Source organism: Prunus dulcis, chromosome 4 (genome assembly GCF_902201215.1).
Source record: "Prunus dulcis chromosome 4, ALMONDv2, whole genome shotgun sequence".
NCBI classification, from domain to species: Eukaryota; Viridiplantae; Streptophyta; class Magnoliopsida; order Rosales; family Rosaceae; genus Prunus; species Prunus dulcis.
Genome location: NC_047653.1, coordinates 6409719 through 6423046, shown reverse-complemented (window position 1 = coordinate 6423046; position 13328 = coordinate 6409719). Strand labels below are relative to the sequence as shown.

At 38.2% G+C, this 13328-nt stretch overlaps 3 protein-coding genes and 1 long non-coding RNA gene across 5 annotated transcripts; 2 read left to right on the top strand and 2 right to left on the bottom strand.

The window, feature by feature from the left end:
• Nucleotides 1-13: 13 nt before the first annotated feature.
• On the bottom strand, nt 14-1571 carry LOC117625056 (protein EXORDIUM-like 7). The gene has a single exon (XM_034356625.1). It carries the CDS (start codon nt 1450-1452, stop codon nt 442-444), a length of 1011 nt encoding a protein of 336 aa, XP_034212516.1. The 5' UTR covers nt 1453-1571; the 3' UTR covers nt 14-441.
• A 2996-nt stretch (nt 1572-4567) lies between these two features.
• On the top strand, nt 4568-7063 carry LOC117626159 (pentatricopeptide repeat-containing protein At4g19890-like). The gene has a single exon (XM_034357808.1). The coding sequence runs from the start codon at nt 4612-4614 to the stop codon at nt 6760-6762; it is 2151 nt and encodes a 716-aa protein (XP_034213699.1). The 5' UTR covers nt 4568-4611; the 3' UTR covers nt 6763-7063.
• A 186-nt stretch (nt 7064-7249) lies between these two features.
• On the top strand, nt 7250-9885 carry LOC117626160 (glutathionyl-hydroquinone reductase YqjG-like). 2 transcript variants are annotated; one of them, XM_034357810.1, is made up of 6 exons: nt 7250-7347; nt 8011-8231; nt 8313-8489; nt 8585-8809; nt 8922-9050; nt 9483-9885. In XM_034357810.1, exons 2-6 carry the CDS (start codon nt 8019-8021, stop codon nt 9714-9716), a joined length of 978 nt encoding a protein of 325 aa, XP_034213701.1. In that variant the 5' UTR covers nt 7250-7347; nt 8011-8018; the 3' UTR covers nt 9717-9885. The 2 variants fall into 2 exon arrangements, with proteins under 2 accessions (XP_034213701.1, XP_034213702.1); XM_034357811.1 differs by having other exon boundaries at nt 7254-7347; nt 8008-8231.
• A 1518-nt stretch (nt 9886-11403) lies between these two features.
• LOC117624983 lies at nt 11404-12827 on the bottom strand. The gene is made up of 3 exons (XR_004585396.1): nt 12623-12827; nt 11779-12528; nt 11404-11700 (listed from the first exon to the last, which is right to left on the bottom strand). It is a non-coding gene; the product is annotated as an uncharacterized LOC117624983 (long non-coding RNA).
• Nucleotides 12828-13328: the final 501 nt, after the last annotated feature.

Below are 13328 nucleotides of genomic sequence, written 5' to 3'. Positions count from 1 at the left end.
GGCTTTTTGGGAGTGTCATAAAATCTTGACCATGATATGGATAAAGATGAGCCAAAAACAGCCCTTTTACATAAATGTACATAAACTTATTTATTCATGCTGCTGCAATTGCTAAATACTGCCTGCATTTACATGGGTACTGTATTCTACAACATCAACAAATATAATGCACACAGAAAAAAGTAGCTATAGATTGAACAAACAAAGCATAATAAAAGTCCTTTAGTCTTCATGAAAACCGCATTAATTCCCAACAAATCAAGCAATTCCAATCCCTTTAACATTACATGGGCCCAACCTTGATTCATTTGATTACATGTTTCTCCTTCCTCTAACTGACCCTCTCTGCCTTCTCTCTTTAGAAACATAAAGAGCAAGGAGGTGATGGAAAGAGATCATAAGCAATTATGCCTAAGCATTGATTAGTTAAGCACAGTGTTCCTAGTCCATGGCATTGGGACCAAAGCATCTTCTTTTCACAGGGCTCCATACCCATTGCACTAAGAACTTCCTTCCTTTCACCCCATTCACATTAAACCCATTTCCCCATTTGTCCTTTGACACTACACCAACATACCCTCCACCCCCACCACTCCCATAAACACCCATACACAAATCTGCAATTTCTGTTGGCGCAGTTGGGTCATCACCTGCATACCATGCATTCACAAGTGGGTTACTTGAAACCTCTGCTAGCTCATGAGCTATCACGCTGATCATCCCGTCAGCACCGGCATCCCCATTCGGTGCACGCATAATGTTGTTGCCGCCATTTGTGCTTGGCGGTGGCTTGCCTGAATACTTAGGCCAGGCAAAAGGGTAAGCACACACCCCTGGACACTGAGTGCCACTATTACCAACCCAAGCATAAGGAACAGTGACACCAACAATGGTTGGAAATGTGAAGTAGTGAAAACCACAAACTGCCCTGCAGAAATCTTGAACTCTAACATCAGGAGATGACAAAACTAAGTAAAGGCCATTGTGAGGATTGAGAGGTAAAGCTGTTGGATATGGTGAAGTGACAGCATATTTTATGATGGATTGCATTGATAAACGGCTGAGATAGTTGCCATGGGAGTAGGCAGAGTCATAGAACTCTCCAGAGAGAGCAATGCTTCTGGTGATGTTTGATCCAGTTTGATCAGTGTAGAGCCTCACAGTGCTCCACCAATCAGCAACAGAAGGGTAAGGGACAGGAGAAGAAAGAGAATAGATGAAATCTCTAATTGTGGATTGGTGTGTTGGGTTCCATTTGCCATACCAAATTATGTAAAGGTTGATGGGAGAAGTAAGGACAGGACCCATGTGATACTGAAGGTCCACCAGATCAGAAGACCCCTCATAGTTCTTGGCCTGGTTGAATTCCCTGTTTTGGCTCCATGAATGAGCCAGAGTAGCAGAGAAAACAAAGCAAGCAAGAAAGAAGAAATTGCAATGCAGCTTTTGCATATTGATTTTCTTTTTGAATGGTCTTGTGTGTTTGTGGGTGGTGGTGACAGAGGGAGCTTCTTATAGACAGAAACCAATGAAAGTAAATGGGGTGGGTGAGATTCTTCTTTATAATTTGCTTGTGGTTTGCATGTTTACATGATAATTTCAAGTCCTTGTCTACTTTTTAATGATAACTATGTTGTGTTTCCCCCTTTCTTTTTTCTGTTTCTTTTATTATAAAAAACTCTTTAATATTCTTATTATTTATCATATTAGAATACAATAAAGGTGTTATGCTAACCAACCTTTCAATGTGTAATTGTTCCATCCTACTCTTAGGGTAGGAGATTGGGATCATCCAAGACAAGCAACTGTTTCTTTATCCCCAAAACAGTTATGGCACAAGTTTTTATATAATTTATGATTCTCTCTCTCTTTCTTAGATTTTTATTTTCTTTTCCTCTGCCACCTCTCTTGAATTGCTCAAGTTTTAAATGCCTAGATGCTAATGAAATGCTAGTTTATTGTTCTTCCATGTAATATAATTCTCTGTATGCTGAAAAACTTGGTTATTGTCAAACTTCAACTCATTTTAATACTCAAATTTATATTTTAGCAGTAAGCGATATATATTCTCTTCTCTTATGTGAACTTCCAAATATTATTACCGTGTGGATACTTTATATATATATATATATATATTATGTTTCCTGCTCATAAACTTACTACTCTTATAGTAAGCAATCAGATTAACTTCCAATGACTAATAAATTCTGCTACCATCAATGATTAATCATATTATTTGAAGAATAAATCTCCCAAATAACATTTTCTTATGTTTAAACTATTCAAGATTTTCATGCATGGCCAATCATCCTGAAAGAAGAGTCCCACACGGTTTGCCCTAAACATAGTTGTGATATTGTAAAATATTCCCTTTATTAAAAGCTAAAACATCACCAACCTGTGATTAGGATTAAAGGTCTTTACAAGCAAGAAGAACAAGAACAAGAAAAATGATCTGGGTCAAAACCAAGTGTTAAAAAGTAAATGATGGGTGTGCCCTGTAGTAAACGCAAGCATGTGATGCCTTTCCATAATTTCCCCCCTTTTGGACTACCCCCCCATTGCTTTTCTAGATCATTGACTAAATCTATGTATTTTGGCATTACTTAAATGGTTGATGCATCAAATGCATTACATAGTTTTGCTTGGCCAATTTACTCCCAAAAATTCCATGGTGGAAGAGTCAAGTGGCAACATGCGGAACCATAAAACAATATATCCATCCAAACGATGTTGGGGAGATTGGGGTTTTTCACAGATACACACACTATCAACGTGTCATAAAAGTTCGAACTTAAAACTATTAGTCTCTAAGTTAAAGTTCTCTTCCACTTAACTAGACCTCACAGAAAAGGTAACTTGAACTGATGGTAAAGACAGATGTGGACCAAAGCAGGTTTGTATTCATTAATTTATAAGTGGATTGACAATTTGACATGACCTCTCAAAATATCAAAAGTTCATGACACTGTTGGTTCTTGTATAGTTTTTTTTTTTCTTCATAGTAAAAAATATCTTGCAATCAAGTAAAGGTTGGGAGTTCCCCATGTGATGGGTTTTGATGAGCACATATTCAACTCTCATCAGCCCATGAAAATAGGGATGGATTGGATTTTTAAAGGCAAAGCTTAAAAGAAGGAACTGTGTTGCTCGTTTGCTGCTACCTAATCATCACAAAGGTCTTCCAATTGAGTGTCAAATGGCCAATGCTTTTTTCAGTTACCGCAGTTAGAGGCATCGACTGGTAGCTCAGTTCATGCCTTAACACTTTTTCAATGGCCTGTTGGAATAGAAGGTTGAAATGATTTAAAAGGGCATCACAGAGGATTGTAGTGAAATATGATAAGTGAAATAACAGAGAAAACTTAAGTGCACCCAAAGAGAATCATTACAATGGACTTGTGCTGTGTTGTTGTTGTGTGTGTGTGTGTGTTTTTTTTTTTTTTTTTTTTTTTTTTTTTTTTTTTTTTTTTTTTTTTTTTTTTTCTATATCAGTATCTCTAGAAATGGTGGTTATAAGGATCTTGGAAGATCTTAATTTCTTCTAAATTAATCCTATCAGTTCAGCAAATTGTTAATGAAAGGTGCAGTGTACCTTGCAGATTTTCGAAGTTCACATGTAAAATAAGCTGAATCAATGCATCAAGTGATTTAGGTATCTGCATGTAGTCTATATTAATACAACAAAACCAACTTCTTCTTTTTTGGGTGAGTTTTTGTGTGTGACTTTAGGTTTGAATTGTCGTCCCTTTTCTTCCACAAGAATCTAACTTGCACCTGTTGGGTATACATAGTGAGAATCTAAACTACTTTAATCACATGAAAGGATGAATGAATTTAAGTGTAAGAAGACAAACAGACTACCTTAATCAATTATGACAAATTAGATTAGGATTCAGCATCTCTCGCAAATTAGTCAAATGGATATACCCTATTTGCCACCAGGCCAAGCACTAACTCTTAACTCTAAGGTAGGAGCAATAACTAACTCTAATTTCAAAAATATATACTGACCTCAAATGAAAAATCCCATAGACTTGATAGCTTATATGGTTCATCGCATTCATACCTCTTTTGTATGAAGATGTATGGAAACCTACTACTTGCAGTAGTGGTAATGCGTCTACATGTTCACACTTCATCTTAAATGAATAAAAATATGAGAACTTTAGTGTTTTACAAGATGTCACGTGATATGTATTAGTATCTAACGTAATGCGTTCAACTTATTAAATGTAAATCTCATATTATATAACAATTAGAGTAATTAATCTGATCTAACTTCTAAGCACAGTGAATGGTAAACAATACTACACCAATAACATGAGATTCATAAAATCCTCAATCAATTGCAGCCATAAAATAAAAGAAAGTTTAATTGCTAGAAATATATGTTCATAAAACGTGCTGCCAAAACCCCTTCTGTGCTGCAGATTCTGTAACCCAAGAAACGAAAAAAGCCCTATATTCATAATTGGGCCTGGGCCGGGCCCATTTTACTCTAAAACATTAAACAACCCAAATATAAATCGGAAAAAGTTCTTGAAGCCAAGGATACAGGGGAGACCAGTCGAACTGACTGAGAAGCCTCTGTGAGCCTTTTTCACTTTCATGGTTTCTCTTCGAATTCTCAGAAGAACTCATGAACTCCAACAGAAGCTATTATCGCCTGCTTCAAATCCCATTTCTATCTTCTACACCCTCTTCTCTCTCAGAACACTCTCTTCCTACACTCACTATGATGACCCATACTCCACAACTACCATCACCACCGCCACCTCCACCACCTCCACCTCCAGCTCTTCCCAATCTCAGTCTCTTGTCAGAACAATCTGTGCATTGGTATGTCAGTCCTATTCCCCACAAACCCATCTGAGATCATCACCTCCCAAGCTCAACCTCGACTTAAATGCTGATTCTTTGACCAATGAACAGGCTATTTCTGTTGTTGCTTCACTGGCTGAAGAGGCTGGTTCCATGGTGGCCTTGAGTTTCTTCTATTGGGCAATTGGGTTTCCCAAATTTCGGTATTTTATGCGGCTTTATATATTTTGTGCAATGTCGTTATTTGGGAATGGTAATTTGGAGAGAGCCCATGAAGTGGTTCATTGTATGGTGAGGAATTTTGCTGAGATTGAGAGGTTGAAGGAGGCTGCCGATATGGTCTTTGAGATGCAAAACCAAGGCCTTATGTTGAGTACTCGAACGTTGAATTGTGTTCTTGGGATTGCCTGTGACTTGGGTTTGGTTGAGTATGCAGAGAATTTGTTTGAGGAAATGTGCGTGAGAGGGGTGTCGCCTGATTCTTTGAGCTATAAGTCTATGGTTGTTGGGTATTGTAGGAACAGAAGAGTTTTGGAGGTGGATAGGTGGTTGAGTAAGATGCTTGAGAGAGGCTTTGTTTTGGATAATGTTACGTTTACTTTGATTATAAGTCTGTTTTGCGAAAAGAGTCTTGTAAGTCGAGCGTCTTGGTGCTTTGATAAGATGATTCGGATGGGTGTGAAGCCAAATTTGATTAATTTCACATCTTTGATTCATGGGTTGTGCCAGAGGGGCAGCATTAAACAAGCATTTGAAATGTTGGAGGAAATGGTTAGGAAAGGTTGGAAGCCTAATGTGTATACACATACAGCTTTGATTGACGGGCTCTGCAAGAAAGGTTGGACTGAAAGGGCATTCAGGCTGTTTCTTAAGCTTGTCCGGAGCGATAATTACAAGCCAAATGTACATACATATACTGCCATGATCCGTGGATATTGCGAAGAAGACAAAATGAGCCGTGCAGAGATGTTATTGAGCAGAATGAAAGAACAAGGATTAATTCCTAACACCAATACGTATACTACTCTCGTTTCTGGGCATTGCAAAGCTGGGAATTTTGATAGAGCATATGAATTGATGGATATAATGGGAAAAGAAGGATTCGCTCCTAATATCTGTACATACAATGCCGTTTTTGACAGCCTCTGTAAAAAGGGGAGGGTTCAAGAGGCATATAAATTGATTAAGAAGGGCTTTCGCCGAGGACTGGAAGCTGACAGGGTCACGTATACCATTTTCATATCTGAGCACTGCAAAAGGGGTGATATTAACGGGGCCCTGGTGTTTTTTAACAAGATGCTCAAGGTTGGTTTGCAGCCTGATATGCATTCGTATACCACTTTGATTGCTGCCTTCTGTAGGCAAAAGAAAATGAAAGAAAGCGAGAAATTTTTTGAGTTATCTGTAAGGCTTGGCTCTATTCCCACCAAGGAAACCTATACTTCAATGATATGCGGCTACTGTCGGGATGAAAATATTGCCTTGGCCGTTAAGTTTTTCCGTAGGATGGGTGACCATGGTTGTGCCCCAGATAGTTTTACGTATGGTGCTCTAATAAGCGGGCTCTGCAAGGAGGAGAAATTGGAAGAGGCTCGTAGGTTATATGATACCATGATGGACAAAGGGCTGTCGCCCTGTGAAGTTACTAGGTTGACATTAGCTTACAAGTACTGCAAAAAAGATGACTCTGCAGCTGCTATGGTTTTATTGGAAAGGCTAGAGAAGAAGCTCTGGATCCGCACAGTGAATACATTGGTGAGGAAGCTTTGTAGCGAGAAGAAAGTGGGCATCGCGGCATTGTTCTTTCATAAATTAGTGGACAAGGATCAGAATGTGGATCGTGTAACATTGGCGGCGTTTAAGACTGCATGCTATGAGAGCAACAAGTACGCTCTTGTTTCGGATTTGACTGAGAGGATCTCTAAAGGAATTGGCTAGCAGCTGAAATATACTGACAAATGGCTCACATAATTTGCTGGTCTTGAACTTGTGCAGCAGGTGCCAATGCCATGACTGTCTTCAAAAGGGCTCGAGTCTTTATGTCAATTTCATTGGTGAGCAACCAGCATGCTAAGCCAGTGATTCTTTTTGTGCTTTGAGGAGCTTTGTTGTAACTCAAAACTGCAATTTCATAACAGTTAATATTCCAACTGTAATTGAAGAGGGGGGATATTTCTGCCATGCAATCTTCTTGGATATCTCTTGATGAGTTAAGTTGGAGGAGGGTTTATTTTCTTTACTCTAATATCCCTTGTAATCAAATAAATTGCTTGAAGGAATTCCGCATGTGGCGGAGGCCCACGTGCAATGCACGTGTGATCCTACCATTTACAAACAAAAAGAACAGGATGAGTGTCAAAATGACGTAATTGATTATCTTTTTCTCTTTAGACTATTTGTACCACTTTCAATATTTAAAAAGAAAAAAAGAAGAAGAAAAAGAGTATTTGTATCCCTGGGTCGGACCTCCACAACATCTCCTTTACTCTCTTCCCCCAGTCTCTCCCTCAGATCCCCTTGAAGGTAAACTTATTTTTATTAGTTTTCGCTGTTCCTCATTTTTCCAATTCTGGATGGCAAGAAAGCTACTGAATTTCGTTTGAAAATTTTCATTTTGTTATTGTGTTGCTTTTGCTTCAGCTGGATTTCTATTGTTATAATTGTTTGTCTGGTGCTTTTCTTAATTTGATTCATTTGGTTATTGTGAATTGTTGAACTATCTATACAGTGGAAAACAATGAATTTGGTTGGTTGGAGAATTTTCAAAAACAATAATCCAGTGGGTAAGAAACTAAGAATTGTTAAATAGATTATCCGTTAACTACCCAGATAACAGAGCCTGACTTTAGACTCATCCAACGGTCCATTAGTCAGCTTGAAAATTTCCTTTCAGTCCTAATTTTCTAATCAAGATTTGATTTTCTAATTATATTTAGTTCTAGCTGAATTGAAGAAAATGTTATAAATTTCATTACATAGATTTCCTTTCAATCCATTCAACCGGCCTTTGATTGGGAATTTGATCCCCCCTTTGTTCAATATTGGATGAAATATACACAAAGGGTGGAAATATTTTGTATTTTTTTAGTCTCTTAGAACCATTGGATGAAATGTCCTTGAGGTCATACATAATTGATCAAATATAGGGAATAATACTAATTGTTGCATGTGTTGATTCTTCAGCAGACTATCAGATGGCTCGATCTGCATTAGATGAGACCTCACTATCTGGTGCATTTGTGAGAACTGCTTCTGTATTCCGTAACTTCATTGCACGGGACCCAAATTCGCAGTTTCCAGCAGAACCTGGAAGATATCATCTGTATATATCATATGCTTGCCCTTGGGCTTCCAGGTGCCTTGCATACTTGAAAATTAAAGGACTTGAGAAAGCCATCAGCTTTACGGTAACTCTATTAGGTTGTTACACATATTAGATTCACCTTGTAAGAGCCAAACTGACCTTGTGTGTTTGTTGTTTTGCTCAGTCAGTCAAACCCATATGGGAAAGAACAAAAGAAAGTGATGAGCATATGGGGTGGGTTTTTCCTGCATCTGATACAGAGCTAGCAGGAGCTGAACCTGACCCTTTGAATGGAGCAAAAAGTATTAGAGAACTTTATGAGCTTGCAAGCACCAACTATACTGGAAAGTACACAGTTCCAGTATGTTCACTCATATTAAGTGGCCTTTTCATGTTTTATCTTTCTTTTCCTTCTGCTTTTGTTAAACCAAATGACTGACCTTTTCGCTTTGGTAGGTTCTATGGGATAAAAGACTCAAAACAATTGTCAGTAACGAGAGTGCAGAGATTATTCGCATGTTCAATACCGAATTCAATGATATAGCAGAAAATGCAGCTTTGTACTTGTATCCTCCTCACTTGCAATCCCAAATTGATCAGACTAATGAATGGATATATAACAAGATAAATAATGGGGTCTATAAATGTGGGTTTGCAAGGAAGCAAGAGCCTTATGATGAGGTATATTTTACATGCTCGGATTAGTTTTGACTATGGAAGTTCTGGTGTTTATGTTCTCTTTAAGGACTATCTGTGCCTCATCAAACACGTTGGTTGATATTTTTTGCTTCAGGCTGTGAAACAATTGTATGAAGCTTTAGACAAATGCGAGGAGATACTGAGCAAGCAACGATACTTGTGTGGGAACACATTGTCTGAAGCGGATATTCGGTTGTTTGTCACTATTATAAGATTTGATGAGGTACTGATATTTCCCCTCAAGCAAGAATTTGTACCTGTCAGAAAATTTGCCAATTTAATTGTTTTCAGTCTAATATGATTGTTCTGTTTGAATAGAACCAAGAACCATGCTATAAATGCAAGAATTTGTTTCTAACCAAATCCAAAGCATATCAGATTTTTCAATAGGATATTACTTCTTCATTCTTCTAAAACTTTTCTTTTCCCTTGGATTGGGGTTTTCATTAGCTCATTGTGATTTCTTATTAATAACGGAACCACTCACTTATAGGTTGTATTTTATTTTGTCAAGATTCCGTAACGTGATATTTTTGCTTAGCTAACATTTTGTTTATTCGGTTAGGCTTTTTTTAGCACAAAACTTCTATCACATCACATGATTCCACTGCCTAAACAATTCAATTTTTTATGTTGTTTTTGTTATTGATTACAGGTTTATGCAGTGCACTTCAAGTGCAACAAGAAATTACTACGAGAGTACCCAAATTTGTTTAACTACACCAAAGAAATTTTCCAAGTTCCTGGGATGAGCAGCACCGTCAACATAGATCACATAAAACGACACTATTATGGAAGCCATCCCTCCATCAATCCATTTGGCATAATTCCCAGCGGACCAGATATCGACTTTTCTTCTCCTCACGACAGAGACAGGTTTTCTATCTAAGTTTTGTAAAAACTACATACAGATATCATTTTCATTTGTGGGCTGAGGTTGTGTGTTTTCATCTATTTGTAAAGCTCGTTTGTCGGACCATCTTTCTTGCGCCATTATGTAAAACTCTTGATTGCCAATCTTAAGGAGTGCGTTATTAGATTTTACGCGAAAGCGCTAATTGGTTAGGAAGTTAATATGGCATTAATCTTATGTGGTTGCCTACTCTACAGTGCGATTTCACAATCCGAAATCATTCAAAAATCATTTCTGCAAAATTTAGGCCAATTAGAAATTCATTTAACCACTTGATTATTACGAGGCAATTAACATTTACTTGTAACCTTGTTTATTCAAAACGTTGTATTAACACAAACTTTGATATACTCTGTGAGCTTAATCCAATGAACCAATCACAAAATAAAAACAAAAGCTTCATCCATCAAAATTACATTTTTGTATTAAGCATCCTAATTATTAACAAAATAAAAAGTAAAAAAAAGAATATATCTTCTATTCTGCATTTGGGTTGTTGAGTTGGTGTTGGTGAGAGGAGAGGCAGACTGAGAGCGAGAGCTGAGCCTCTTGGCACTGCGACCGCTTCAGACTCGTTCCTCCACTACCGCACAGGCTCCGAACCGCTTCCCACTCCTCCGGGCACGCCACGGACACCAGGCACTCCGCCAGACCCCGGTTCAAGTGCCGGCACGCCGCCTCGGGAGCCAGACCCGGCCCAATCCGCCTGTGGCAATCCATCAACGCGCTTTGCAGCCGATCGCATTTCGTCATCGCCGGTTGCTTCTCTTCAGGCATCGTCCGTTTTTTCGTTCGTCTTCCTCTGCTGCGTTTTGAGCTGCGGTTTGCGGTGCGAAAATCGCGCTTTGATGTGTGAATTTTGTTGTGGGCTTAGCTCGTCAATTGACCTGGTGGGCTATCTTATGGGCCGTATTTTCATATAATACCAATGTTCACCCAAAAAGAAAATCAGACCCAAAATTTGACACAAATTAGGTTTTAAGCATGTAAGTTGGAGGATGGTAGAGATGTAAAGCTTTTCTCCTTTGCGGGACTTATAGGTTCACTGGTAGAGCATTTATCCTTACATTCGCAATGCGAGTCTCGTTCTCGACATTCTTTTTACTTTAGGCCTCTTTTGAACAAAGGAAAAAAAAAAAAAAAAAGTAGGCTTTTGAGGAAGCTTTACTCACAAATTATGTCCCATGCAAAGGCCTAATGCCAAGGGAAGAAATAGAATTGTCAGAGCACCTTTTCTTATTTCTCGTGGGATCTGCTTCTTCAATCCACTCGAGCAAAATTTGAAGCTGCAGCCTGTTTTTATTTTTGTTTTGTCTTTTTTCTATTTAGTAGGCCTGGGCACGGTTCGGGTCGGGTCAAATTTTGGCCGACCCGCGGGCCAAACCAAAGGAGAACTCGGTTCTCGGGTCGGGTCGAGTCTAGGGTGAAAACCGAAAATGGGCCAAACTGGAAATGGGCTCGGTTCTCGTTCGGTTCTGATTCTTCTCGGTTTGGACTTGAGCCCATTTTTACAATTTTCCAAAAGCCCAAATCTTATTTATTTTCGGCCAAAAAAAACCCAATTCATATTTTTTAGCAAAACAAAGCCCAAATCCAATTCCCTTTCAGCCAAAACCCTTTTTTTGTTGTCAAATTGCCAAAACCTATTAAATTCTTATGAACAAGCCCAAAACACTTTTTACTTCTCTTTCAAAACCTGAAATTATGTACATTCAAGCAATAAAAATCCATCATTCCAATCTAAGTTTCTAAACTAAATAAATCTCACATACACACATTCAACCAACCAACCAACCAAGAAAGGAAATATAATCTCTTACAAACCATTACAAAAAATAATACACAAACCAAATTAAACTTATGACATTAAAGATTACAACCCATCACAAAAATACACAGAGATAATATCCTTGCAAAAAATATGATGCATCCATTCTTCCAAAAGCCTTCACAAAGCAACCTACACAACACTTAAAAGAATTAACACAAAGTTTCACCATCAACAAATCATAATTAAAATAAGATGCAATAAAAATACCTTCCAACATATCTTAATCACACTAAGAAGGGAGAGTCTTATTCAAATTTGTAGTGGATGTTTTACTCCCCATTTCTACAATATATAATATATCAAACTCCTCATCAATGGATTCAAGTGGATCCAACAAGTACCTATCCATTTGTGATGTTTTTGAAGTTATTAGGGTCATATACAGAAATATTATTAGGGTCATATTCTGTCATCTTGAAGAAATATCAGTACAAGTTTTTGTGTCGCTTTTCTTGTCCCAAGTTTTATATCAGCTACTGGAAGCTCAACAACTATTATCTTCCTTTCAAAAATCAACTATTAGTTGGGAAGATGTATAAAACTACACTATGTATACATTTGAACTTTATATTTCATACATCAAAGCAAATAAAAACTTGAGCAATTCACAGTTTCATTAGTTTTGTTAAATTTTAAAAAAATATATATGTATAAAAATAAAATAACAGAAGTTGTCAAATTTCAAGCAGAATTCAGCTTCTTGTACTGATAAACCATCCCATATATGAGAAAGTAAAAGAACAAACAGTATTTTTACACAAACTTTTAAGAAGCCCAGAAACCCACGCAAGGAGCACCAATCAAAGTGCGTAGCTTCTATATCCAAAGCAGAAAACAACCCAGGAACAAAGGGGTAATCTTTATCACAGAATGTAAAGCATGCCCACAAGGGAGACTAACAGAGAGGGAGAGAGATTTGGTTGTGGCGGCTCTTGATCGGGTTTGTGTTGTGTGTGCCTGAAACAGAGAGAGGTGATGTGGGTTAGGCTGAGGTCGACTTGAGAGAGAGAGAGAGAGAGAGAGAGAGAGAGAGAGAGAGAAGGGATGATACCTAGGCCTGGGCGGGAGATCGTGAAATCGCAGCAGCCACAGGCACAGCCGCAGCAGAGGTGCAGCTCTGGATTGAAGATTTGAGCAGCCACAGGCACAGCACAGCCGTTAGGTCAAAATAGAAGAAGAAATGAAAAACTGAAGGGAAGAGAAGAGAAGAGACTCGGGTGTCTCGTGCGAGAGAGAGGGATACGGAAGGAAAAGAAAAAAAAATAAATCTGAGGGATACGCTGCAACATGTCTCACATGCAACTATTTTTTGGCCAATCAAACGACGCCACGTGTAACGTGTATATATATATAAAAATATTGTCCGGTTCGGTTCAGGTCCACCGGTTCTGAAAAATTTGGAACCGAAAGCCGAACCGTGAACCTTCGGTTCGGTTCAGGTCCATAGTTGACTTTTTCGGTTTAGTCAAAAAACTTCTTTTTTCGGTTTAGTTTGGTTTGGTTCGGTCGGTTTGATCGGTTTATCGGTTTTTATGCCCACCCCTACTATTTAGTTCTTTTTAAGAGTTGTCACTTTTTGAAACAGGAAATGGGCCTATTATGCAAAAACAAAAGACAAAAAAAAAAAAAAAAGTTGGGGGGAAGAAAAAAGAAAAATTTAGACTCAAGGACTCAAGGACACTTGTGTGAGTGCTCCTACAAAATCAAAATTCCTTTTTAAAAGAACAAGATCATTGTGGTGGAACCCATATTGTGGA

Bases quoted from the DNA above. Each gene is read 5' to 3' on its own strand.
- LOC117625056 (XM_034356625.1), bottom strand. From the start codon at position 1,452: ATGCAAAAGCTGCATTGCAATTTCTTCTTTCTTGCTTGCTTTGTTTTC.
- LOC117626159 (XM_034357808.1), top strand. From the start codon at position 4,612: ATGGTTTCTCTTCGAATTCTCAGAAGAACTCATGAACTCCAACAGAAG.
- LOC117626160 (XM_034357810.1), top strand. From the start codon at position 8,019: ATGGCTCGATCTGCATTAGATGAGACCTCACTATCTGGTGCATTTGTG. The intron at 8,232-8,312 runs GTAACTCTATTA...TGTTTTGCTCAG, and splicing joins AGAAAGCCATCAGCTTTACG to TCAGTCAAACCCATATGGGA. The intron at 8,490-8,584 runs GTATGTTCACTC...TCGCTTTGGTAG, and splicing joins CTGGAAAGTACACAGTTCCA to GTTCTATGGGATAAAAGACT.